Source organism: Mustela putorius, unplaced genomic scaffold (genome assembly GCF_011764305.1).
Source record: "Mustela putorius furo isolate JIRA1106 unplaced genomic scaffold, ASM1176430v1.1 tig00001419_pilon_pilon_pilon, whole genome shotgun sequence".
NCBI lineage: Eukaryota > Metazoa > Chordata > Mammalia > Carnivora > Mustelidae > Mustela > Mustela putorius.
This window is the reverse complement of record NW_025421736.1, coordinates 565,214-591,595: the sequence shown is the minus strand read 5'-3', so window position 1 is coordinate 591,595 and position 26,382 is coordinate 565,214. Positions and strand designations below refer to the sequence as shown.

General features: G+C 55.0%; 1 protein-coding gene across 1 annotated transcript in view; it reads left to right on the top strand.

The window, feature by feature from the left end:
• Window positions 1-24,803, top strand: part of MOV10L1 (Mov10 like RISC complex RNA helicase 1) — a 60,693-nt gene extending 35,890 nt beyond the window's left edge. The window contains exons 14-27 of the mRNA XM_045087596.1: window positions 1,493-1,551; window positions 1,984-2,081; window positions 10,604-10,712; window positions 11,167-11,345; window positions 12,113-12,259; window positions 13,099-13,220; window positions 14,046-14,145; window positions 14,954-15,118; window positions 18,419-18,592; window positions 22,297-22,446; window positions 23,239-23,346; window positions 23,927-24,064; window positions 24,154-24,245; window positions 24,478-24,803. Of these exons, the coding sequence (XP_044943531.1) occupies window positions 1,493-1,551; window positions 1,984-2,081; window positions 10,604-10,712; window positions 11,167-11,345; window positions 12,113-12,259; window positions 13,099-13,220; window positions 14,046-14,145; window positions 14,954-15,118; window positions 18,419-18,592; window positions 22,297-22,446; window positions 23,239-23,346; window positions 23,927-24,064; window positions 24,154-24,245; window positions 24,478-24,703 (1,867 nt within the window). The 3' untranslated portion in view covers window positions 24,704-24,803. The remainder of the gene's footprint in view (window positions 1-1,492; window positions 1,552-1,983; window positions 2,082-10,603; window positions 10,713-11,166; window positions 11,346-12,112; window positions 12,260-13,098; window positions 13,221-14,045; window positions 14,146-14,953; window positions 15,119-18,418; window positions 18,593-22,296; window positions 22,447-23,238; window positions 23,347-23,926; window positions 24,065-24,153; window positions 24,246-24,477) is intronic.
• Window positions 24,804-26,382: the final 1,579 nt, after the last annotated feature.

Genomic DNA, 26,382 nt, shown 5'->3' with positions numbered 1-26,382 from the left:
CGCAGGCCTGGGTCCCACCGCCCTGAGACCGTGACCGGAGCCAGAATCAGGTGCTTGGTACTTAACCGAATGAGCCACCCAGGTGCCCCTCGCCTTCTAAAAGATTTTGAAACCTTCCTTCCCCTCTGGAAGAGTGAGATGGCCCTGCTCAGCCAGGCACAGAGGCTGGAAAGCCTCCCACTGGAAGGGGACGAGGCGTTTAGTCCTTCCCTAGTTTCTTCCTCTTTAAGTGATCCTCTTTACGTGCTATTCTGGTTGTTAATCATCTTGGATGGACTTTGTTGTATCCCAGGCTAGTATTTGCTGAAGATTACGTTGAAGGAACAGAGTGAGGTCACCAGGAGCTTTCACGCCTGGGACCCTAAAGGGATGGTCTCTGAGGGGTGGGCTTGTGCCCTCAGGTTTTCCAGCTTCACACGCCCCCACCCCACCCCCCACAATTCCATACCGTGCAGATGAGTCTGGATGGCGACCTCTCACCAAACAGTCATTTGGTATTTTAGCTCCCAAGTCTGAGTTTTCCAGAAACCTGTATATGGCCCGAACTCTGAGCCAGTACGGAGCTGTGCTCCTACCTTTCCTAGTTGGAGGCCAGATGCCCCTTACCAAACAGACGTCTGTCTTCGCTTGCACTTTGGGCCTTGTCTTGCTTCATTTAAGATGAGGTTTTACACTTTTTATTCTTTTTGTTGTGTTAAGAAACAGAACAGCAGACCCACCACACCGGAGGGAATTACCGTTCTGGGTCCCCCCGGAAACGGAATCTTCAGCCAGTCAGCCGGGACCTGCCTGGTCAGGACAGGGAGGTGTTCGGCCCAGCAGACCCCTGCCTGCCCCTGAAGGAAAGGAGCTTGTGATAACCCACCCCCTGTTTGACCCGGGATAATTTCCCTGCGCCCACTCCCTTCTAGCCATAAAGGTCCTTCATTCTGCACAACTCCTCGGGACCCCTTTCCACCTGCTGGCTGGGTGCTGCCTGGTTGGAATCAGTTTTTGCCCAAACTTTTAAAAATTATTAATAGGCCTCAGTTTTATCTTTTAACAGTTGTGAATTTCACCAGTTTAAATCTTTACAATCAAAATTAGTTTGCTGTTGATGTAGTAGTGTTAATATTTCCCTAATGCCTCGTATTTCTTTTTTTTTTTTCCTCTAGTTGTGCTTTTCATCTTTAAAAGAGAAATATTTCCAGAAAGGAAAGAGTCCTTGCTCTCCTGAGACCAGGATGTCTCTGTTTAAAGTCTTTCTGTAAAACTCCGACTAATGTTGCGTACAGACACACACTGTAAAGTGCGCCCTTGGCGCTCTGGCCTCCCGCAGGGCCTGTGAGAGCGGCGCGAGCTCGGACTCCAATGTGGCCCCTTTACAATTTTTGTGTAAAGGTTTCAGTAGCAGGTTGGCTCAGGTTACCTTAGGAGATTTCCATGACCAGTGCTAGACTTGAGATTTCCTAAACTGGAGGTGTATTACGTCACGTTGTTCTCTCTCTGGCAGGACCACAAGCAGACGGTGTCACTTTGCACTTGAACACGTCATCCACTTAGGTGTTAAAGGTATTTTTTTTGTGGAATAATAGTGTTACATCTTCCCAGAGTATTTTTATAAGCTTCATGTAAAATTTGGCATAAAACATGGTGTCTTCAGTCATATATTACAAGTAAAACTATGCAGTCCAAAGTTTTCTTCCTATTGGCAAGTCTCAGTATTTTCTTAATATTTCAACTGCATGAAAATAGTTTAAACCGTTGAAAATGAAGTCATTGCCTGCGCTTTTCCTCTCTTAGTATAAACTCGCTGTTGTAGCTCCAGATAGGCGGACGGCTGCCTTGCGAACTATGCACAGTTGCGATGTCCTGCTGTAGCCCAGAAGCCATGTACAGAAGCCAGAAGGGAAAGGAAAGCATAGATTTGAATTACACAGGGTGCCTGTATTCATCTTTTTTAAGTTTTTCACTAATATCTACCTTCTTACCTTGTTTGTAAAGTGCTGTTCCCAGAAGAAGTCGTTTTACAGTCTCCCCAAGTAGCAGGGAGTTGGAACCATGCACAAGACACCAAGAATGACGCACAGCCCACCATCAAGGTATCAATATGACGACATTGAAATATTTAAATAGATAACATACTGGCTCTCAGTTGTGTGGAATGTTAGAGGAGTGTAGCTCACAGGTAGCCCAGAATCACAACTCAAATAAAACTAAGATATTTGTACTGTGGATTTAGTGTGAAGGTTGATGAGCAACTACAAAGAGGACTGAGATGGCTCCCAGAGAGTCGGTGGGGACGACCCGGATCCGGGTCTGTTCGTGTGAGCTCATCGTGCTATGTGAAAATTCCACGCTTTCTGTATGCACTCACGCAGATTTGTGTAATGATAGACTGCACAGAGCATGTCTGGGTGAATCGATATCCACCAGGTCGTCATTAACATTTGTGATCTTTATGACCCTTAAGAAGATAGTCACTTTTTCCTTCTCCAACCCAGTTCTGTAAATAGTAACATAGCACCTGTTAGGCGCCCGCTCTTGTCCCGGCTGTTCTGTTTATTTTCATGAGTGAAACAGAAGTGGTTTTATTTATCATTGTGTTTCCAGTAATGAGGAGAATTCTCCATGTCTGTGGGAGGTTCTAGTCTGTGGTGCTGTGCTGTTGGAACTTGCTTTTTTTTTTTTTTTAATTTATTTGACAGACAGAGATCACAAGCAGGCAGAGAGGCAGGCAGAGAGAGAGGAGGCAGCACGCTCCCCACTGAGCAGAGAGCCCGATGCGGGGCTCGATCCCAGGACCCTGGGATCATGACCTGAGCCGAAGGCAGAGGCTTCACCCGCTGAGCCACCCCGGGTGCCCCGGAATTTGCTTTTTCTGAGCATGTTTAATAAATACGAATTTCTAATTATGTCTAATACTTAGAAACTCTTTTACCATGCTCACTTCGGCAGCACATATATTAGAAACTCTCTTGCCATTTTATAGCTTCTTTCCAAAAATCAAAAAAAGAGAGTTTTTGAATACCTTGCATATTCACAAAAAATTCTGTGAAGGAAACAGCAGAAAGTTTTCATTAAAATTATCTTTATTTCTTACCTGATCAAAAAGTAGAAAGAAGTCTTCACTAGAGCAGCACAGTGTCCTCTGCAGACTGTCTCCGTCACCTCACTCTCTGGCCCACTCCGTGGCCTGACTCTCAAGGAGGGTTTGTGATCCTGATGGGAGATTTGAATTGGGGGAAATGTTGCTATTTGTATGAATAACGTTCCTGAGTAGCTGAATCTTAATATTTTTAAATGCAGAACATTACCTTCTTATGGATTAGCTAAGTTGCACATAAACTCAAGGGCATTCCGTATATCAACCAAAATGGAATTAGAGAGACTGAATTTACCTTCCTACCTTAAATAATCTAAAATCAGACAGAACATATGGCACAACAGTTGGTGACATTTGCACATCAGATATCCAAGGGCAGTGATTCCTGAGAGAGGAGGACTTGAGGTGGCCCCTGTGACTGCCCCAGCTCAGCGCCGTCAGAGTTCCCAGGCTGGGGAGCAGAAAGGCGGAGGCCTGCGGTCTACAGAGTTGTAGACACGCCTGGCAGTGCAGGGACAAGGCGGGTGGAGTGCATGGGGCGCACGGCTGGAGGAGAGCACGGGGAAGTTGGAGCTCTTGGGGTCAAAAGACTTGAGCCTGGGAAAGTACCCCCAAGAGCAGAGAAGAACCGTGAGTCCCCACAGTGCTGGGCATGGTTTGTTCCCACAGCCAGAGAACTCACAGAGCAGCGACTGGAGTCCTCAGAGGGGGTTGCTGGAGCAGTGCAGATAGCCCTGCCCTGCACCGCCCGCTGCCTCACCGTCAGATGGGCAGAGAGTGGCCTCCACGGAATGCAGCCACATCCCACAACAAAATTCAAGGATCGTTGCAGGAATACAAAAATACACACCCATCAAGGTGTAAAATTCACAATGTCTGGTACCTAATCCAGAAATAAACTGAAAAACACAGCTTGTTTAAGAAATTTCAGTCTGTTGAAATCAACTAAAAAAATAAAACAAAAAACCACAGTGACAGCAATTAGCAGGAAAGGACATTAAAACAGTTACTATGACTATACTCCATAGGATGTTAAGGGAGAGGAACACAAAAGCGTGTTCAGCAGAGATACAAACAATAAAAGACAAATTTCTCTTTTAAAGACAAAAACTTCAATGTCTAAGATGAAAAATAGACAACTAACAACAGACCAGACACTATAGTCCGAAAGACTAGTGAACTTGAACAGTTAACAGAAACTTGACAGGATGAAACAGAATAAAACGGTTTTTTTAAAGGCTCTAAAATATAGTGTATTAAAAAGAAAAAAACTTGAGTGAGCCGTGGGACACTTTCTAGCAGGCTCACATCCGTGCAGTTGGAATCCCAGAGAGGGAAGTGTACGAAACACCAGAAAAAATAGTGAGTAGAGACTTTCCTGATGTTATGAAAACCATAAGCCCTGCGTATTCAGGAGACTCCCCGACAGACCCGAAGTGTAAGAGATCTGAAGAAGACCACACGGAGGCACAGGACAGTCACATCCCTGAAAGTCACTTATAAAGAGCAAGTCTTAGAAACAAGAAAAGTCTCATTGCTACCGAGTAGCTGACGGTGCTGGCAGGAGACACCAGCGGGCCCAGAACACCGCGCCCAGCAAACACTGCAGAAATGAAGCCGTGAAAACGTCCTCAGATGTGCTCGGGCTGAGGGATGGGGGGAGACCGATACTTGGTGACTTGTGCCATGCGACACAAGAACCCTTCAGCACATGGAAGGCAGCTATGCTCACCACTATACCACCAACGCACCTTCAGCACATGGAAATGGTGCCAGTGGGCATGAGGGTCTGCCCAGACGAAAGAGGTGGACCAGAAATTATAAATAAGTTCACACGTTAAAATAACTTTTTCTTTTAAAAAACGTTTCTTTAAAATATAATTGACTTTTTAATAAGAAGGAAATCCCCTAAAATGTAACAACATGGGTGGACCTGGAGGACGTTATACTCAGAGAAATAAGCCAGTCCCAGAAGGACACATGCTGCATGATTTCTTTCATATGAGAGCTCTAAAAAATTCAGACTCCTAGAATCAAAAGAGTAGAATGCTAAGAGGGTAGATCTGAAGTGAAATCTCACCACAATAAAATCTCGTGATTTTAAAAGGTAATTGACATTTTGAAGCTGAAATAGTAACAGCATATCACAGAGTTTGTAGCGTGTAGATGTAAAATATGTGGCAACAGCAACAGGAGTGGGAGAAAGAGTATCATTTCCTACGCTGTGTGATCGGTTGAAGATCCATGCTCTAAACTGTAGAGCAGCCAGGAAGATCGCAGTATAAAGAGCTAGACCAGCGAAGGAAATACAAGGGAACCACAAAATAATTATTTCAAAGGTAAGCAGAAAAGAGGGACACACGGACAACCGTACCATAACCTGACTTACTTCCTACCCCTTTGTACAGCGATCGATGTAGATGGGGTGCTGACGTCTCTGGCTGTAATTGTGTACTTAGAACAGTTGAGACCGAGAAAGCAAGTAGCAGGACAAGAGAGTTTAGTCGCTGTCAGCAGCCACGTGCATGTGCGTGGTCTGAGCACGGCAGTTAAGGAGGAGAGATGGTCAGGCTGGGTGAAAAGGAAAGGCCCAACTATATGCTGCCGGTAAGAAACACATTTTAAGTACAAAGACACAAATATGTCAAAAGTAAAAGATGGAAGAAAGAGGCAATCAAAACAAAGCTAGAGGGGCTGTGTCAGTGTCAGGAGGTTCCCGAGCACAGGCGATCAGGGTAAGTGTGTCACAGTAACAAAGACAATCATCAGGCGTGCGTCACAGTCTCAGATACATATGCACCTAGTAACAGTCTCAAAGGAATGAAACGGAAGCTGATGAAGCAGCAGAGAGAACCAGACAGACTCCCTGTGACTGTCCGCAGTGTCTGCCTCCCCCCATGCCGGGCACAGTGACCGGTCACCGCTGAGGGGTGTTTGTAGAGCACACGGCCCAGAAAGAGCTGGACACGTTCACTTTGTGTAGAAGCAAACACAGAATATTCGCCACTTAGACTTTATTTGGGGCCACAAAAGAAGTCTCAAGTTTAAAAGAGATTGAAGTCCTACAAAATACAGTCTCTAACCACTGAGAATCAAGTTAGAAATCAATTGCAGGAAGATCTCTGGAAAATCCCCAAATGTTGAGAAACTGAAAACACACTTATATGTCACCCCCAGATCACAGAAGAAATCAATAAAGAAATTTAAATGTTTCTGCCAAAACGAAAGTGATGCTGCAGCCTGCCAGAGGCCAGACGCCGCTGCTGGGGGCTCTGGAGTCCATCCATGGCCCCGAGTGCCCGAAGTGAAGAGGGATACAGGTTTCAACTCCGCGACCTCGTGCTTCCATAGAGCACTAGAGAAATAAGAACAAGGAAAGGAAAGCAAATAATGAGACCCTGGCATAGAAACCGGCACTCCAGGATGCAGAAGAACGGCAGAGGGACCCGTGAGCCAACCCAGAAAGCTGATTCTCAGAGAAGATCAATGAAATTGCTCAACCTCAAGCAAGACTGATAAGGGGAAAGCATGAAGACACCAGTTCCCAGAATCCCGGAGGAGACAGAGATGGGACTCACTAGGCCTCTACGGATGGGACAGAAGAGAGGTGAGCAGTGCGGGGCGGTAAGGGGGCTGTGTCCGCTGCCCTGGGCCCTGGGCTGTTGGACGCCTGGTTATATCTTGTTTGTGGGTGAGATCATGTGGGTGGGTGCCCCGGTCAGGGTAGGGGGGCATCCCTCCTGTGAGACCTAAACAGAGCAGGCAGGCTCTCAGGGACTTCTCCAGCCCAGCTGCCCTGGGTGGGACCATCTCTCTTCCTGCCCTCTGTGTCCAGCTTCCCAGTGGCAGGCCTCACACTCCTCAGCCTCTGCAGGCATGTAAGCCAATCTCTTATAATAAATCTTTTTACCTATGTATACATACATCCTGTTGGTCATTTTTCTAGAGAACTCATGCACGTATGTATAGGTATATATGAGAGACCAGGACGGTGGTTCGCACCAGGAATGAGAGGCTGGTTTAACGTTCCAAACTCCCAGTCCGTGATATTCATCCTGTGAACAAACCTAAACCCGCAGACACAGAAAAAGCATCTGACAAGGGCACCTGAGTGGCTCAGTGGGTTAAGCCTCTGTCTTCGGCTCAGGTCATGATCTCAGGGTTCTGGAATCGAGCCCCGCATTGGGCTCTCTGCTCGGCAGGGACCCCGCTTCCCCCACCCCCTCTCTCTGCCTGCCTCTCTGCCTGCTTGTGATCTCTCTCTCTCTTCTGTCAAATAGATAAATAAAATCTAAAAAAAAAAAAAAAAAAGCATCTGACAAAATCCAACATCCATTCCTGATCAAAAAGTTTAGCAAACTAGAAATGGACGGGAACTTCCTTCACCTACAAAAAACCTACAGAGTGAGTGACAAAATGTACTTTTCCCGTGAAAGTCAGGGCACTTCCTGTCCTGCCACTTACGTTTAACACTGTGCGGGAGGTTGTAGACCGGCAATTTGGCGAGAAAAATAAAAGGCAGCCGTGTTGTTGATGTGTAAAATCTGATGGACTCTAAAAAGAAGCCTTTGGAACTAATAGGTGAGAAGCTTACAGGGTATAAGGTCGGTATACAGAAGTAATTTGTGTATTTACTGGCATAAGTACTCAGAATCGAATTTATAACACCATACAAGGTAGCGTCCAAATGTTCCCAACATTAGGGACAAATCTGACAAAAGATGTACAAGACTACACTAGAGACCTCACAACACTGATGAGAGAAGCTGTTGGTGTGTCAGATGACCCAGAGCAGCCTCTCAACTCTGCTGGTCCGGTCAAATCGTAGCAGATGTTTTTGTAAGTGGAAATGCAAAAGGCCTAGATTTCTCAGAACAACTCTGAAGAACAACAATAAACTCAGAACCCACAGTACCCGATCTTGAAACATTTCACAAAGTACAATAATTAAGACGGTGCGGCACTGTTGTCGAGATAAGCCTGTTCCAGTGGAATGAAATGTAAGCCTAGAGATGGACCCACGTGGATTTGGATGACTGACTTTCTACAGAGGTGCAGGGCAAGCAGAGTAGGGAAAGGAGAATCTAGCGAAAGGCACCAGGGCAGTGAGGTGTCTGTACGCGAGGGTATGTGCCCGGCTCTGTACCTCACTGCCTTCACAAAGGTAATTCAAAGTGGATCATTGCCTAAACTACAAACAAAACGGATCATAGCCTAAAACCTCAAACTTCTAGAAAACAACATTTAAGAATCTTTCATTTTTGAGAGTGCAAGCAGGGTGGGGAGCCATAGAGAGGAACTTAAGCAGGCTCCACGCCCAACACAGAGCCCAGTGTGCCCAGTGCGGGACTCCCCCACAACCCTGAGATCATGACCTGAGCTGAGACCAAGAGGAGGATGCTTAACCAACTGAGCCACTCAGGCAGCCCAAGAGGAAAATCTTAATATCTTTAGGTAAGGCATAGAGTTTTTAGATGTGATGCCAAAAATGTGATTCTTAAAAAATTGGTAAATTTGGACTCCAGTAAAGTGAAGCATTCTGCTGTTCAAAAGACACGGTTAAGACAAAAGCCAGCTTATCGCTAGACCATGAGACTCTTAAAACTGAACCAGAGACATGAACAGACACTTCACCAGAGAATATATAGGCCTCCCTTGGCTTACAGCGGGGTCACATGCAGTTAAACCTGGCACCAGTTGAAAATAGCATCAGTTGGAAATGGACGTAACACACCTAACCTACCAGACACCGCAGCTTAGCCCAGCTGCCCTCAAATATGGTCAGAACACTGGGGCAAAATAAGCTAATACAAAGCATCTTTATAACCAAACGTCAAATACCTTGTGTAACGGACCACGCACCGTACTCGAGGGGAAAGACGGCAGGGCTGTCAGGGTCTCGGCTGTCCCATCTCGTGATCGCGGGCTGACTGGGAACTGTGGCCGCGGCCCAGGATCACGAGGGATTGTACCACAGATCACTAGCCCGGAAAAGATCCAGATTCAAAATGCCAAGTACAGTTTCTGCAGAACGCGGACCGCTTTTGCACCCCCGTAAGACAAACGGTCGTCGGGCCGTGTATACAGATGGTGAGTAAATCCCATGGGAAGATGTTCGGCATTCGTCATTAGGGAACAGCCACGGTGAGCCACCACTGCATGTGGATGAGAGTGACCAGACAAATGAGAAGGACCAACTGGACAAAGGGTCGTGAGCGTGTGCGGAGACGGGAGCCTTGCACAAGCTGCGTTTGAAAGATTTTCTCCAGAAATCTCGGCCCACACTGGCCATACAGTCCGGCCACTTCCCTTCTGGCGCTGGCCCCAGAGACAGAAGACCCATGTCCACGTAAGGGCTAGTGTGCAGACATTCACAACAGCACGCTCAGTAGGGGCCATCCACGTACAAGTGGAGAGAGGAACGGCACTGTTGCTTGGGTGCAACGGTTCTCCACAGTGACAGCAGCCGGCTGTCGTGCACAGGACAGTGTCCGTGGGCTTCCCAGCGGCTACGGAAGTCCACGGTGGAAGTGCACCATCTGGACTTCACGTGCGGCGCGTTCTGGGAAAGGTAACCGCGCCCTGGACAGCGGGGGCGTTCTGAAGCCGCATCTTGTCGACTCAGCAGGGCTGTTTAGCCTGTCGCGCGTGTCCCTGGGTCATCTTGTCGAGTTGTGTGCTTTAGATGGTGCATGTTAACGTGTGCCCATGAGACTCTGAACACTCAGCGTCGGGGAAGGGAAACAGCTGTGACCTTCTGGACTAAAACTCGGCATGCATACCGTTTTTAACGAGGAACTTTGTGAAATTTCACTTCTAGAATTTATCCTGTAGAAGTCATTGTGTTAGGTGGGCTGCTGTGCGACAGTTGAATAACGCCAACTAGATCCTCAGAACACAGTGAGCCTGTGACCACTCACAGATGAGTGCGCGGAGCTGTCGGCCACAGCATGGTCTGCGGCACGGGAGGCCCGAAACCACTTCCCTCGGTCCGGGCCAGAGCGGGTGTGTTGAAACACCCACAGGACCAGTTCTTGGGCAGGATGCGGAATGCGGCCGACCAGGACCTGCCGGCCCTTGGCGGCACCCAGAAGGCACACAACGGTCCCCTCGGAGCCAAAGCTCCCCGGAGCCATTCCTGGCAGGGCTCATTCCCGCTGCGGAGGAAGGGCTTCTGCCCAGGGATCCTGGGGGGCAGGGGACAAGGATTTGCCTTCAGCCACGTGGGTTTCCCCTCGTAGGTGAGCACTGGGAAGGATGCAGGAAGAGAAAAGATGCCGTATCAGATAAGCGTCACCCTTTGATCTGGCATCGTTACCAGGATTTACTGGGTTCGTGTTAACTTTTGTAAGGGAATTCAAAAAAGAAATCTTTTTTGCTGCGTTTTGAAACCTATGAGCCATGCAGTTGTTAAACAAAACACGGAGAACGTGGGCAGGTGTTTATGTCACTCTCTAAACCGGTGTAGATACAAAGCCTTTTTTTTTCAAGGCTGTTTTTCTACATGATTGTCTCTAGACTAGGAAAGCCACGAAGGACCACACCAAGCCTGCAGCCAAGGAGAGGCGGCCTGATGCCCAGGCCTCACCGGGCCCGGCGGCCTTTGCGGAAAAGTCAGCTCATCGGGGTGCGTATGGTGAGGGCTGCCAGGGCAGCCTTGGGAACCCTGGCCTGGAAGATAGGCCCCTCGAGACACTCCCTCCTGCCCAGAGGGGACCAGTTGGGACCTGGGCGGGGGCTGCAGCCAGAGAGATGGACACTCCTGTCCTGACCGGATACCTAGTGGTGACGTGAGGGTACGGCTCAGTACTTGAACGTGACTACAGGCTCTTTCTGCAGGCCTCCCCCAGCCCGCGTCTCAGACCCCAGGGCTAGGCGATGCTGCACACGTCCTGAGTGGCCGCATCTCGGCTCTCAGGAGATGAAGTTGACTTTCCCGACTCTGCCCAGTGGAGTACAGCTCAGTAGCGGGCACCCGACCGGCTACATCGTGGCCGTCGTGATGGCCCCTGCTGACCTGTGCTCCTGTCGTGCCAAGGTGTTTGACCTCTGCCTGACACTGGTTCTCACTTTGGATACAGTAAACGAAGCGCAGGTCCCCAGGGCGAGAGAAAAGGAATTTTTCAATCCCGTGCTCAACGAAAACCAGAAGTTAGCTGTTAGAAGAATCCTGAGTGGGGACTGTCGCCCGCTCCCATATATTCTTTTTGGACCTCCTGGAACCGGGAAGACAGTGACAATTATAGAGGCTGTCTTACAGGTAACCTCAGGGAGCGGCCTCGGCCGAGTGCCACGCGTGTGTTGTCGGGAAGTAAGGACAAGCTTGAAAAAATCCCAGTTATTTCATGGGTGGCCACGTTTGTTTCAGTGTTTAAGGGAATATGTAGGATTTTCAAAGCTTATCCCATAGGTTTAGAAAGGACTCTGTCTTTACCGAGTGGCCGACCGTTCTGGAGCGCCTGACTGCTCAGGGGAGCGCGCAACTCTTGATCTCAGGGTTTGGGTCTGAGCCCCATGTTGGGTGTAGAGAGAACTGAAAAATAAAATCCTTAGAAAGAAAAAAAGGAATGGCTGACCATTCAGTCACATGGAATCTTGTTGCAGAAAAGTTCTCTTAACAGTAGCTAAGGCAGTGTTGTGCAGAAGTGTCCGTGTCTGTGTTTAAGACGGAGCTTGTGGAGGCGTTTGTGTCATTCAGGATTCAGGCCAGTAGCCGAGTGCTGAGTGTACCGCAGGCACGATGTGCGAGCCACGCACCGAACCGATCTGATGCCGTCTCTGCCTCGGTGCGGTGTGGGGGGGCGGTTAGGTTAGGGTCCTGGAGGCCTGGAGGGGGGTAGGTTAGGGTCCCGGAGAACAGAGAAGTCTCAAATCCTCTCGTGTCTTGCTGGCACACGCACGTGAGGAGGCAGGACCATCCCTGCGTGTGTCCGCGGCTGGGCCTCAGGCACAGAAGGGGCTGGTGTGAGCGTGGGCCCTGGACAGGTGGACATTTATGCCCCTGTGTGTCTTGTGTCCTGGTCGAAGGTATACTACGCTTTGCCGGACAGTCGGATACTGGTGTGTGCGCCCTCCAACAGTGCGGCCGACCTCGTGTGTCTGCGGCTGCACGACAGCCAGGTGCTGCGGCCTGGCGCCATGGTCCGCGTCAACGCCACCTGCAGGTTCGAGGAGGTGAGCGCCGCAGCCGGCCGGGGTGGACGGGTCCTGCCCGCCCGCACCTGACGGTAGCGGCATTCTCCGTTCTCTGGGAGCCAGGCATTCCCCATGGGTGTTTGGTTAGAGCAGGCGGAGGGGATGGGGGAGAGTCTCCGGGGGATCCTCCACCCAGTGCTGAGCCCAGCTCCGGGCTCCATCTCACGCCCCTGAGACCACGACCTGAGCCACCCAGGAGCCCTGGGCGTTCTCCACTTTATTGAATGCGGGTGTTTTTCTCTTATTTGATACCCAAATGTATTGTTCCTTTTGGGCTCTGTTTTAGTGATTTATCTATAAATATTCCTTTAGGAAAATTAGAAGCTTTTGGTTTGCTTAATAAAAGAAACGGAATCTAGGAAATGTATACAGTTGTTTTGGGAGAAAGATCTGCAGGATTTTGTGCTCTCTTTGGGGCTGAGGAGTCTGTAGAACATGGGATAAGTTGACAGGAAGTTGTAAAATATTCTGGTTTAAGAAAACAGTTGGAACTAAGAAGTGGGAACGGGGCATTCTGTTTTAGAACTCTCTTCAGCTTTGTGATGATGTCCAATTTAAAGAAACACTTGAGGGGCGCCTGGGTGGCTCAGTGGGTGAAGCCTCTGCCTTCAGCTCGGGTCATGATCCCAGGGTCCAGGGATCGAGCCCCGCATCGGGCTCTCTGCTTAGTGGGGAGCCTGCTTCCTCCTCTCTCTCTGCCTCTCTGCCTGCTTGTGATCTCTGTCTGCCAAATAAATAAATATTTTTAAAAAGAAAGAAAGAAAGAAACACTTGAAGGTCATACTTGGAAAGTGAGCTGGCCGCACCCCTTCCCGCAGACCGTGGCCGACGCCCTCAAGCCGTACTGCAAGGAGGGAGAGGACATCTGGAAGGCTTCCCGCTTCAGGGTCGTCATCACCACGTGCAGCAGCGCCGGGCTCTTCTACCAGATAGGTGTGAGGTGGGCATGGCTGGGGCTCGGGCCGCGGGGACCCACACAAGTAGCGTCGCTGTCCTCGTGCAGCTTCCGTGCAGGGCAGGATATGAGGACAGGGGCTGGGGGCCAGGCCAGAGCCCAGAGAGTGAGGGCGGAACCCCCCCCAGCAGTTGGGGAGCCAGCAGGGAGCTGGGGCTGCACGAGGCTGAGAGGGTGTAAACACGGACCCGTGTAAGCTGATAGAAATGACTTTAACCCAGTTATTAAGAATTGAAAACTCAAGTGCTTACATCCTAAAAAAGATATGTAACGTTGAGTTTCTTCATCAGGAATTGGGACATGAGGTAGAAGAATGGAAGTGTGTGATTTTCCCGTCTTTCGTAGGGAGGGACCTATGGGTGTCGTGGTGGGGTGGTAATCCGACTCCCGGTGGGGCATCGCTCCGATGGACAAGCTCATCCTGTTCTCACATCCACCAAGTCGGGGAAACTGAGGCACAGAGGCACCACGACCTGCCCAGGATCACGTGGTTTGTGGGCAGTCGAGCTGTGTCCCAGCCAGGCCTCAAACGGGAAGAGCATCTGCTCCGATGGGGCCCCTCACGGGCCTGCCCGCACAGTCTCCCATTACTGCGTACTCCCACCGCTCACCCTGTCTGCCTCGGAGGCCACTTAAAAACACGACTGACCCCGCATCCAGAGTCCCCGGTGCCGGCGACCTGTAGTTCATCCAGACCAGACGGTCCCACTTTCTGGGCCAGCCTGCCAGGGGCGGGGGCAGATGTGGCCGTGCAGTGTGTGTTGGCTGTTGCTTGACAGAAATGACCATCGAGAACATCTTTGGCTTTAGAGTCGGACATTTTACACACGTGTTTGTGGACGAAGCAGGACAGGCGAGTGAGCCAGAATGCCTTATTCCACTGGGGCTGGTTTCAGACGCCAACGGCCAGGTAAGGTCTGTCTGCTGCGTGGTTCTCTGCCCAGAACAGCCCCAGAGTGGGTGACAGGCTCGGGTGACGTGCTAAGGACCCAGAGGCTCTGAAGCTGGGCCTTGTGTTGGGTCCCGTATCTCACACCTCGAGGACAGGGAAGGGCCGCTCTGCCTTTGGATTCGCTTTTCAAACAGCACCAAGAGCTACTGTGCAGCTGGGTGGGGACCTGCAGGCACGGCCCTGGCTCGCTGCCCAGGGACTGACCACTCCGCCCCTCCCCTGCCCCTCGCTGCTGACCCCCGTTACCCTAGGCTGATGCTTTGGCGCTTCTCCCACTCACACCTGCTGCCTCCTCAGTGCTCACCCTGGGCATGGCCTGGGGTCCTCTTAAGCTCCCCTTAGCCTGCTCTCAGCACACGTGTGTCCTTGCGGGACCGCTCCAGCTTCTGGCCCCCAGACACCGGCCTCCTCCCATTCCAAGTGTCCCGTGCAGGGGCGGCACAGAGACCAAGCAGGGAGCACATCTGGTTTGGCTGCCACGTGGGCCAGGAGCTGGCAGGATGGGCGGGCAAAGGCAGCGTCCAGGAGGGTTAGGGTGCGGCACGCGCTCAGATGACTGGGGCAGAGGCTGCCCGGCCGGTCTGAGTCTCTGCTGCCCTCCAGCCTGCACTCAGGGACCCTCAGTCGGCCATCAGAAGGCGGGAGGCTGGGCTGTTGCCTGCCCGGGGCCCCCACACCTGTGTCCTGGGCCTCCCCTGGCTGTGGCGGTGAGCGTGTGGGACCACTGTCCCCTGCTCTAGCGTGGCTGCCCATTCATGTGCTGCAGATTGTCCTTGCCGGAGACCCCATGCAGCTCGGACCCGTCATTAAGTCCAGACTCGCCATGGCCTACGGGCTGAGCGTCTCTATGTTGGAGAGACTGATGTCCCGGCAGGTGTACCTACGGGACGAAAACGCTTTTGGGGCATGCGGCGCCTACAACCCCCTGCTGGTAAGCACGCGGATCCCCGTTCCTGTGGCCCCCGCAGTCCTGCCACCCCTGCAGCCGGGCTCTGCTCCTGCCTACACTGCGCTGCGCCCGGGGGAGGGAGGGGGGCAGAGAACTCACACTCCCCCTCCCATTCCAGAGGGGACGTTGGCCAGCACTCTGTCCCAGCCGCTCAGACGGGCGCTTCGCAGGCCCGCAGGGATCCGCAATTCCAGGCAGTCCCATCCGAGCCCGAGGGCAGAGGTTCTGTGGGGCCAAACACAGTAGCAGTGAAATCGGGGTTGACGGGGAAACAGGAAAGAGCCTTCTAACTTGTCATCTGAAGGACAAGGCCCCGTGCTCTCCCGTGGGGCTGGTCTGCTGGCTAATCTGCAGAGTCCTTCCTCAGCCCCACTGAGACCACTTTGAGGGATGGGCTTTGCAGTCTGCATTTTAGCCCACCACAGCCCCTGACACACTAGAGCCCTGGAACCGTGGGTCTCGGGGCTCCCTCGGTAAGATGAACCAAGTGGCGTGGTCTCTCAGTGCCTCCGCTACGAAAACAAGGAGCACTCCTTCGAAACTTTAGCAGTGAACAGAAGCGAGAGGCAGTGATCCTGGGCAGATTTTCCTAGAAATACCTTGAGACCCATGTCAGGCTGTCGGTCCTCAGGCCCTTTACCCACTGGAGAATGGAAGAGGCCAGAGGGCGTGTGGGCTGGGGGCGCTGGGTGAGCAGGTGGTGAACTTGTGCTGGCCGAGACGGGGCAGCGGAGAGCCCCCTGCCCCTGCAGGCTACCCAGCACCCATGTCCCCAGGGCTGCTGGAGCTGGAGGAAGGGGAGGCCTCCAGCAAAGTGGGATGCACTGTGTGCCAGCTTCCTTCAGGCGGGAGCCTCAGCCTCTGGCACAGGCACAGGTCAAACGGGGAGGCAGGGCTGCCTCGGCCTGAGTACCCCACACCTGCTTTCTCCCCAGAGGCCCTGAAGCCACAGCGGGTATCTGGGGGCGGAGGACCTCTCTCCCCGGCACCCCATAAGCTAATGCAGGGCCTGGTTTGGGGAATGAGAAGCTAAGGTGCTAAATTGAGTTTGGGGTTTTGATTAGCATCTTGGAGATTGGACACGCTGTAGTGACTGAGTTGACACTGCTGCCATCAGCAGAAGAGTTGTGGGGCCTACCGGGTCCTCACCCCAGCAGTAGGGGAGGACGCCTTGTACTGAGGGGTGCCCTAGGCCAGCTGGAGGCAGAACGTGAATGGTTCTTGCTCCCTGTGCTGGTGGCGACACCAGCGGCTCTCTGCAAGATCCCAGCAGGGCTTCAAGTTGGCTGTGGGTCTCAGGGGCTGTGTTCTTGGCCACCGTGGCCTCATGGCCCAAGGACCAATGGCCACCTACACCCGAGCTGAGACCAGGCTTCGTGGGTTTGTGTAAAGGCCAGGGCCACAGGACAGTGAATGCAACCTGGCCCTTCCACCCCCGAGGAAGGCCGCTCAGCTGTCTGGACCCAGGAGACCATCTGAGCAGCTCTCTCTTCTCTTCCCGGATCTCCACCTCTTCTGGGAAAACACGGCTCGTCGGCCTGCTGTGGGCTCAGAGACCCCAGCTTCAGAGCACTTGCTTCTCAGCAAACCCGTCGTTCTCAGGAGCTTTGCCGTCCAGATGCGTCTCCTGGGGCAGGAGCTCTGTCAGGGACAGTGCGTTCCCGTCTGGTGGTGGACGTTAAAATCCTGGGACGGAGGAAACATGTTTCATAGCCGGCATCAGTGCAGAGCCCAGTGGGGGTCGGGGCGCCCTGGTGGCTGGCGGGGAGCCAGGCCCGGGCGCTCTGTGCATCCATCGGCAGGCATTGCCAGTGGCACCCGACGTGGGTCAGCCTCATTGTCAGGGCCCCCACCATAGCTTCAGCCCTCACAGCAGCAGGGACCACTGGGCATCGTGCAAAGCCCCATGGATGCCAGCAGGCCCCACAGCTGCCTTCCTGCCTGTGCCCAGGAGCCTCCCCTGCATCTGTGCGGGACCAGGGCAAGCAGGGCAGCATGGCCCGAGTCCCCAAGGCCTGGGTGCAGCAGCTGTGGGGCTACAGCTCAGGGAACCAGGCTGGGGAGGCGGGAGGCCGTGGTGGCCCCGGAGATCGGGAAGCCACAGGAGTGGGGGGGCGGTGTCGAGGAGTCTTGAGCCAAGTAAGACAAGGGGGTAGGGAGCTGTGGGGAGCGGAGTAAGGACGGCCGGTCAGACTCCAGAACCTCGGCGTTTTCCAGCCTGCAGATCAGGAAGAACCTAAGGGGGAGTGCGCCTGCAGCTCCCTGGAGAACGCAGTGGACTCCCAGGGTCTGGTCTGGGGGCATGGGACAGAGACCCCGGGACAGCCACGGCTGGATTCAGGGCCGGGTGGGCAGGAGGATCTGTCAGACTGATAGACACGGGATGCACAGAGGGCCAGCTCGGGCTGCAACACGGACATCTGTAGCTGCCAGTCAGCTGCGGAGTGAGAGGACTGCTCTCCCACGTGCGGCAGACCACGTGCCCACCGCCGCAGCAACAGCTCCGGGGCTGGGGGAGCCTGTGTGTCCCCTGCACGACTGCTCCCGGCCCCCCCCCAGCCTCCCCACCTGGGGCCGGCCTGGCCCGGGACGATTCTTCCTGGGGCCCGGTGGCCCTGCTGGGGAGGCCCAGGGCAGTCTGGACCCGGAGCAGACAGCGTTCTTTGCCCGCCCTGCCTGGGGGCCTGGCTGCAAAGTCCCCCAATGCCCAAGCAGCTGCCACCCGCGAGGCTCCTGGGCCCGGGCAGCGCCCGACCTGCCAGCCCAGTCCCTGGCCACAGATGCTCTGACCCAAGTGTCCGCTGAGAAATGACTGGGTGAGGAGGATGTGGTGTGTCTGTGCAGTGGGCTATTACGCAGCCGTCAAAAATGGAATCGTGACGTGGACGGATCTAGAGAAAACAACGCTAAGTGGAGTAAGAGGAAGATGAACACCGCATGATTTCACTTGTATGTGGAATTTAAGAAACAAACGATGAGCCAAACAGGCTCTTAAATACAGAGAACGCAAGGATGGTCACGGGGCGGGGGGGGGTGTCGTGACGCGCAGAGTCACGTGTTGAGTCGTTACATCGCACACCTGCAACTAATAGTTCAAAAAGCCACTGGAGACACATGAGCTCCCTGATGGGGTGGCAGGTGACCAGCTGGGGCGGGGGGAGCCAGGAGAGGGTGCCCTGGGGCCGCAGTCTGAGGGGGTCCTCAGCGTTTTTCTCTTGGACAGACATGCGCCCCGCGTGTGCCGACTTGGCTCTGGGCCTGCCACCGGCCCTCTCTCGGCAGGTGACAAAGCTCGTGAAGAACTACAGGTCGCACCCGGCTCTGCTGGCGCTGCCGTCCAGGCTCTTCTACCACAAGGAGCTGGAAGTGTGCGCGGACCCCTCGGTGGTCACCTCCCTGCTGGGCTGGGAGAAGTTACCAAAGAAAGGCTTCCCCCTCATCTTCCATGGCGTCAGGGTGAGTTGTGCAGAGGGCGGCCTGGGAGGGCCTGGCTCGGCTCCAGCCGCGGAGCGAGCGCTCGAGCCCCCGGCGCTGTGCCGCACCGAGTGTGTTTGGTTCCGGCCCGGCGCTCACGGAGCATTTAGCCGTCGCCGGCGGGCCGAGGGCCGTGCGGGGGCGGACGCGTGCGGAGGTAGGGAAGGCCTGTGGCCCTGCAGGTGACCGCGTATGGAGCGGACTCCGGAGGCTGCCGGCCAAGTGGGCGTCGGAATGCCGCCCTGAAGGAGTTTACGGGGAGGGCATTAAAGCTGCCGCGTCAGTGAGGGGAGGCTGAGGCGGTGAGCGGCGCCGGGGGTTCCCGGATACTAGGCGCTCCGGTGCCCAGCAAGAGCGGCCGCCACCTCGTGCAGGAGCTGAGTGAGTAAACGTGGGGGTGGGGGAGCCTCCCCGCACTCACCATGGCCTCAGCGGTGTGGGGGCTCCCTGGTCCTCAGGAGCCCAGCAAATGACAAGAGCGCCCTGAGAGCGGTGTGTGTGTTGGAGTCTGGTTGTCGGCCGCGGAAGTCGTCTCTTGAGTTGACCACCCCCGCAGTCATCCAGAACCGGGGCTGCACCCAGACCCTCGGACGGGAGGAGCTAGACCCGGGGTGCTGTCTGCCCTCTCCGCACAGCCTGCGTTCAGGCACATGGGCCCAGGGGACGGTGACGCCACCTCGGGCCCCGGGGTTTGCCTGCTCTGGGAAGTGGCTGGACAGGTAGTTGCGTGTTGGGGTGCAGCTGCGGAATGCCTGCCCTTTGGGCAGAAGAGAGCTCAAGGCGAGGGATTCTGTGGGGAGACCGGTACCTCCCGACTCGGAGCTCTCAGCACGAGGCCCCGTGGGCTGCGGTCTTCTCCCAGGAACACTCCGCTCCTGCTCTGTCCGTCCTCAGAAGCTTTCCTGTAGACCAGTAAAGCCAGGAGACGGAGCAGGACAGCAGCCGTCTCTCTGGGCCCGTCCAGAAACCAGCCTCAGCAGAGTGAGCCGCGGCGTTGGAAACTGGAGCCGAGTGCGTGGAGCGAGAGGGCACGTAGCGCCCCTGAACAGAGACCCCAGTATCGTCCTGCCCGTAGTAACGCACACGTTAATGCGACCCACGTAGAGGCCACGTGGGTTTTTTCACAAGAGAGTGATTGTAAATGTATAAATGTGTTGTAAGTGTGCAAAAAAAGTAGGAGATACTAAGCCAGCTAGATAACACACTGCGAACTGTAGCACATGAAAGCATACTTTTAGACTCAAAACAACAACAACAACAACAAAACGTATAGGTCAGTGAAACAAAGTCCAGAAACATTTGTTCATTTAGTAAGGATTTTTTTTTTTAATAAGGATTTTTTAAGGGCCTGTGTCCCAGACTCCACTCCATGCCCTGAATGCAAAGTGGGGGCCAGGGCTCTGGGGCTGGGCTGCGGAGAACATGGTCTGCGCCCTTCGTTGGAGCAAAAGGGTCTTATCACCAGTTTACTGGCCTCAGGATTGCCAGCGAGGCCTGGCCCTGGCTCACTCTGGGCTCCGGCGGGCCACTCCCAGTTTCTCGGACACAACGTCAGACATGCTCCCTGGCAAGTACCCCCTCATGGGAGTTCCTTTGACTCACACCTTCCCCTGAGGAGGTTCTAGAAGGACCTCTGTCCGTCTGACTCACCACTCCATGCCCAGCACATCCCAGCAGAGGAAGCTCAGTAGGGTGTGCTGTGTGGATGTTGTGGGGCTGAACCCCGGGGCGGCCCGAGGAGGGACCACCAAGGCCGCTGTGGTCTTGTCCTGGTAAAGGAGAGCTGGAAGCCTGCACCACAGTGGACATGTGGCTGATGTCGGACCTCTTCGTCCTGCGGTAGACTTGAGTAGGTCAGCAAAGCCCCGGTAAGCCTGAGCTACTATCTGGCCCTTTGCAAGTAAGATGTGGCAACCCCTGGTCTAACTGAAAAAGAACCAGCTTTGGACTTACGTCCGTCCTCTCTTTGTTCCGTTCCTGAATTTCAGCTTTCTTGTTAAGCGGCCCCTTACCGCCTGCCTTATTTTCTTTGTTGTAATTCCGGAGAGACGGGCACTTGATTCCCATATCCTCGTCCTCTTAGTTAGGAAGGCACCAGGGATGCCATCCTGTAGCTCTCTCGTTCCCCATGTGTCTGCTGAGAGACCCTTCTCTCGTGACTTTCTGGACCTTTATAACTTGGTTTTTATTTTCTTTTTTGATCCAAGGGTTATAGAGAAGCATTTTTCTTAATGCCCAAGTGGCCAAGAATGCTTTTTACCTCTTTTTTTATTTCTGTTTTTATTAGGTTCTGATCAGGAACTAAGGCCTGGAAATTCTTTGCTTTTAAAAATGTATGGCTGGGGCACCAGGGTGGCTGTCATTGGGCATCTGCCTTCAGCCCACGTTGTGTTCCCAGGGTCCTGGCCCGCTCAGTGGAGTGCCTGCTTCTCCCTCTCTTGCTGTCTTTCTGTCAAATAAATAAGATCTTTCTAAAAAAAAAACTATGGCCAAATGTGTATCCGGTTTGGCGGGTGTTCTAAGGACGTCCCCCAACCCCCAATCTCTGAGGGATTTAAGTTCCATATACTTTTTTTCTCTTTTTACGATTTTACTTCTTTGAGAGAGAGAGCGCGCCCCCTCCCCAGCCCCACCGTCAACTCTGTCCCCGGGTCTGACCACCGCGGTGCCTCCTAGAAGTGAGGCCAGGACTTGTCCTTCTGTGTCTGGCTGGTTTCACTCAGCACCGTGTCCTCGGGGGTCCCCCAGGTCCTGGCAGGTGTCCGCTGCTCCTTCCTTTTCAAGGCCGAGGACTATTCCACGACGCCCACGGGCCGCGTTTTGTCTGTCCCTTCCTCCGGCAGGGGACGTTTCGGCTGTCGTGAGTAACGCTGCTCTGAGTACCGGTGGACAGTGTCTCTCTGAAGCCGGCTCTCGCTTCCTTTGGGTGTATCCCTGAAGTGGAATTGCTGGTCAGAACGAATTTGGGGGATTAAGGTTTTGAGGAACCTCCACACTGGTTTCAACGGTGGTTGTACAACTTACGTTCCCATCCGCCATGTCCAGGGGCTCCGGTTCCTCCACATCCCCCCCAACACCTGTTTCATTTTTTCTGTAGTAGCCGTGTGTGTGTGAGGTGGGATCTTGGACTTTTGGTCTGTGTCTCCCCAATTAGTGATGCTGAACACCTCCATGTTCTTGTTGGTTTGCTGCCTGTCCTCTTTGCTGGTGGCCTGAGCGGACCCAATCCTAGTTGTGGGGGGGGGGGGGACTCTGGGTACATGGTCACCTGGCTGGTCCGTGGCAGGGCTGTGCTTGGCCCCTGCTGAGCTGACCACAGCTGGCCAGCTGCCTCTGCCACACAGTCTGCTCTGAACCCTGCCCCCCTCGGCCCCCGGTCCCCTTTCCCTGTCCTAGCATGCTCTCCTGCATGTGGCTGTGTCGGCACATGCCTCGCTGACCGCCCACTCCTGTTGCAGAAAATGACACACCGCCCCCAAGCAGCCCTTCTCTGGGCTCCTTTTGGGGCCGTGGTGCGTCTCTCCACTGCTGCCACTGGGACGGTGGGGTGGTCTCGGTCTCGATCATGCCGTACTCCCAACGCCAGCCTCGCTCCCTCCTGGCTCAGAGCCCCCTTCGCAAGCATGTGTTGAGGACATGAGGTGTCCTGATGCTTGTCCCCTTTCCTTGTCCTCTGATTACCTCAGGGCAGCGAAGCTCGCGAAGGGAGGAGCCCGTCCTGGTTCAATGCTGCCGAGGCGGTCCAGGTCCTGCGCTACTGCTGCCTGCTGGCCAGGAGCCTCTCCAGCCAGGTGTCCGCCAGTGACATTGGTGTGATCACGCCCTACCGGAAGCAGGTGTGGACCTGCCCACCGCTCCTTTGAGCGTCCTTGGTCCCGGAGTCAGGAAGGAGGGTGGAGACAAGCTCCTCTACCTGGCACCGAGTCCTTCCACAGCCACTGCACCTGCGTCCGCGCCCAGCAGGGGGCTCTCGCTGGCCGGCCCTGCACCCCACCGCCGGAGTCCTGGTGCTCAGACCCTGGCGGGGTGGGGTTCCGGATGCTGGCGGGCGAGGGGCCACCTGCCAAGCCCCCCAGGGAACAGAAGCTTCCGTTATGCCGAGCTTTCTCCTGTACTGTATGCTTTCCTCCAGGGTTTCAAATTGGCTTTTCTTTTGCCAAGACCCACTGGAGAGCCTTGTCTCTAGACACACAGTGCAGGGTCCTGTTTCCATGCCACGCTAGTCCCCTGCTCCAGGAGCTCGTGCCTCCCAGAGACACGGCCCCTGCCTTCCTGCGGTGGCTGTACAAAGACTGTTTCCAGGTCTCTGTCCAGCCACTCGGCTCTGCCGGGCCGAAGGTCCCTCCGCTGTCCCCATGGAGATGACCCCGTCCGCAGAGCAGCTGGCCCGTGCGCCTCCGCTCTCCTTACTGCGCACCACGGGGAGACAGAAGCTGCGCTCCAGAAACACGCCGTCCCCTTTCCCCTAGTGCACTGGGTCTGAAGTCAGAATCCGTGCTCCCGTCAACCCAGATGAAATAGGGTTTGGAATTGAAAAGCAGTATTGCATATTGGTTAATATTGGGCTTATGCTTAAATGTATAAAGAAATGGTCAGATTTGTAAAGTTTTATTTTATCTGCTTCAAAGGTGGAAAAAATCAAAATTCTTCTGCGCAATGTCGATCTCACAGACATAAAGGTTGGATCGGTGGAGGAGTTTCAAGGGCAGGAGTATCTGGCCGTCATCATCTCCACCGTAGGTGCTCCTGCTCTTAGTGGGGGTGGCGGTGTGTCTGAGGCCGCCCAACGTCTGTCGGGTTCTTGGTACCTCCCCGTAGAGCGGGCCGGAGGCCCTTTCCTAGCACGGGGAAGCCTCTCCAGGGTGGGGTGCTCCGGCAGGTGTGGGAGCGCCTTAGAAACTCAGCCACCCACACTCGATGGAAGCAGGGGGAGACGCGCTGGCGGAGGCGGCCCAGGGCGCTGAAAGAGAAGGGGACGGGGACCGAGGGGCCGAGCGGGAGACGGCCGCCGCCCACGAAGGCCCCAGCGGCTCGGCCACGGCCCGGGGAGCACCAGCCTGAATCCTCACGACTCTGTTTCCCTGTCAGACCCTCTTGACTGAGATAAGGCAGGGCGTGCGGGTGGGTTAGAGGGACCTGCACCCAGAAACCGGGAGACGGTCTCGTGAGGCTCTCCCCGCGGTGCTGGTTGTCTCCTTTTTTAACCAAAAATGGAGTTACACCAATGTCTAATATTTTTAAATGCTTTAAAATACCGTATTTCTTTCCATGCCAAACTTAGGATACCATTATTATTTGTCTTTGTGTCTTTTTTAGGTACGGTCAAATGAAGATAGGTTTGAAGATGATAGATACTTTTTGGGATTCTTGTCCAACTCAAAAAGATTCAATGTTGCAATCACCAGACCCAAAGCCTTGCTGATCGTGCTGGGAAACCCTCACGTTCTGGTCAGAGTGAGTCACCTGAGGAGGCCAGGGCATGGGGACAGGGTGCCCCTCGGACAGCTTGGGCTTCGAGGCCTGGCGCTCTGCTGTTTCGGCAGGATCCCTGTTTCGGTGCTTTACTGGAATACAGCATCACCAACGGCGTCTACACCGGCTGCAATCTCCCTCCGGAACTGCAGTCCCTGCCAAAGTGAGCTCCGCTCCTCTTCCTGCCCTGCAGCGCACCGCCCTCTCCTCCTCCTCGTGCAGTCCCGGGGTGACGCTTGGGGCCACGGAAAGAGGCCTCAGCCCCAAGCCCTACTTTGGTGGCCCCCAGGACCCAACCCTGAGCTGCTGCGGGGAACCCAGCTCACTGGCTCCCTCCCCTGCCCCTACCTGTACCTGTGATGAGACCCGGGACCTGTCCTTCCCGCACCCCACAGAGCCGGGGCCAGAGGGCCCCCCAGGACCAGGTCCCCAGCCCCAACGGGTGAGGCGTCCCAGACATCTGCTGTCTTCCCTTCTGGGCTGGGAACCCTGCCACGTGCCTTGTGTCCCAGCCTCAGCCAGGAGCGTGGGACCCGTGGGGTCAGACAGAGCCTGCTGACTGTTCTCCGCACCAGCCCTTTCCTGCCGCCGGGCGGGTACCTGAACCCGTCACCCAAATAAATGCTCACATGGGACGCCCAGCGTGGCTTTCCACCTCCAGGCACACTGGACGCTGGGAGGCCAGTATGCTTTCACGTGGCCTCTGACCCCCGCGGGCTGCCATGAGTTCTCCAGCCCCTTGGGCCAGCATCAGCCGCGTAAAGCCCGGGGCCTCTGCGGGGGCTCCACGTGGGGATGGGCGGCCACACAGAAGTGGGGTCAGCATCCTGCTCCCCTGGAGCCGTGGAGCAGCTGGGGGGCCGTCTCTGCACATCCTCGGGGACCGGTTTCCAGGGAGGGCTGGCTGGGGACTGTTCTCTGTGAACAGCACCAGGCGTGGGGGGCGGGAATACCCAGGCGCCCAGTAAAGGGGCCTTGTCTCCGGCTGTGCCCGCGGTGGGGCGGGAAGAAGCTGCAGCAGCCTGCGTGGGGGCCAGTCAAGCCCTGGACGGGGAGACGCCCAGGCACAGCTTCACCAACCACGAGAAGCAGACCCTGGGGCACGGAGGCTCTTGATTCCACGGGAAGACAGGTCGCTGCCCAGACACACGACCCTGTGTGGCTACAGTGCTCCTCACTGAGGCTCTGGGTCCCCACATGTGTTTGGAACCCATGACTGCTTCCTCCAGGAAGGCAGCCAGGGTGGCGGGCTGCATGCGGAGTGTGGAGGCCCAGGCAGAGCCCTCCCCGCCCCTCAGGACTTGAGGCCGGCGGCTCTGAGGACGAAGCATGTAGCACCAGACATGACAAGGGAGCCACGGGGTGGTGTGGACCCCACTCAGCCACCCTGCCCAGGCCAGCAAGTCCCTGAGTCTTTGCCACCAGAGGCCAGCAGCGCGGGCTCCGGGCTAGGCCTTTTGGGGTGCTCACCTCCACTCTGGTGGGCCCCATTTCACAGCTCGGGAGACTGCCTCGTGGCATCGGCCCTTTCTGGGCAGGTGGGGCCCTCCTCTGTCTGCTGGTCTGGGCTCCAGGCAGGTCCCCCAACGTGTGCAGACACGGAGTTCTGCGGGCGCGGTTCACGTGCCTGCGGGGCCCAGAAGACCCCGTTCACACCCAGGGTCTGGACATGTCGAGCACTCAGCAGGGCTCTGCGTGTCTTTCCCCAGCTTTGGCCCAGGCCTTGGGGAAGGCACCATGGGAGCTGCTCAGTGGTGGTGGTTCTGGAACCCTCCATGCTCCTGAGTGCACCAAGAGCAAATGTGGCTTAGGGCTGGGGGTCGCGTGACCAGAAGCCGCCCGGCACACTCGCTTCTTCACAGCCGTGGGAGAGCTGGGAAGGGTGTCGCGCGCTTGGAAGGCAGCTGGTGTGAGTCATGGACGCTAGCTCTGTGCCCCCAGGGCCATCTCCACAGGGAGCGAGCAGAAGCAGGGCCTCGGGGGCACCGGTGACTTGTCCCGGAATTGACCTGGGGCATTTCTGGGCCCACGGTGCTGCCCAGGGCGGTCACAGAAAGGGGCTGTGGGTGCACAGGCTCCTGACCCATGCTTCTTGTGCTGCCGAGTGGCTAAAGGGGACGTGGCGGGCACGTGGGGCCCAGTCCCCTTCTCTGGGCCTTGGACAACCGCCCCGCAGAAGCAGCCAGGGCCTGACAGAGCGAAGGGCTGGGAACCCCAGGTGGGTCCCGGGAATTCTGTGCTCGCTGGCCTCGTGGGGCGGCAGACCTCAGGTACAAACGGTCACCAGGTGTGAAGTCACC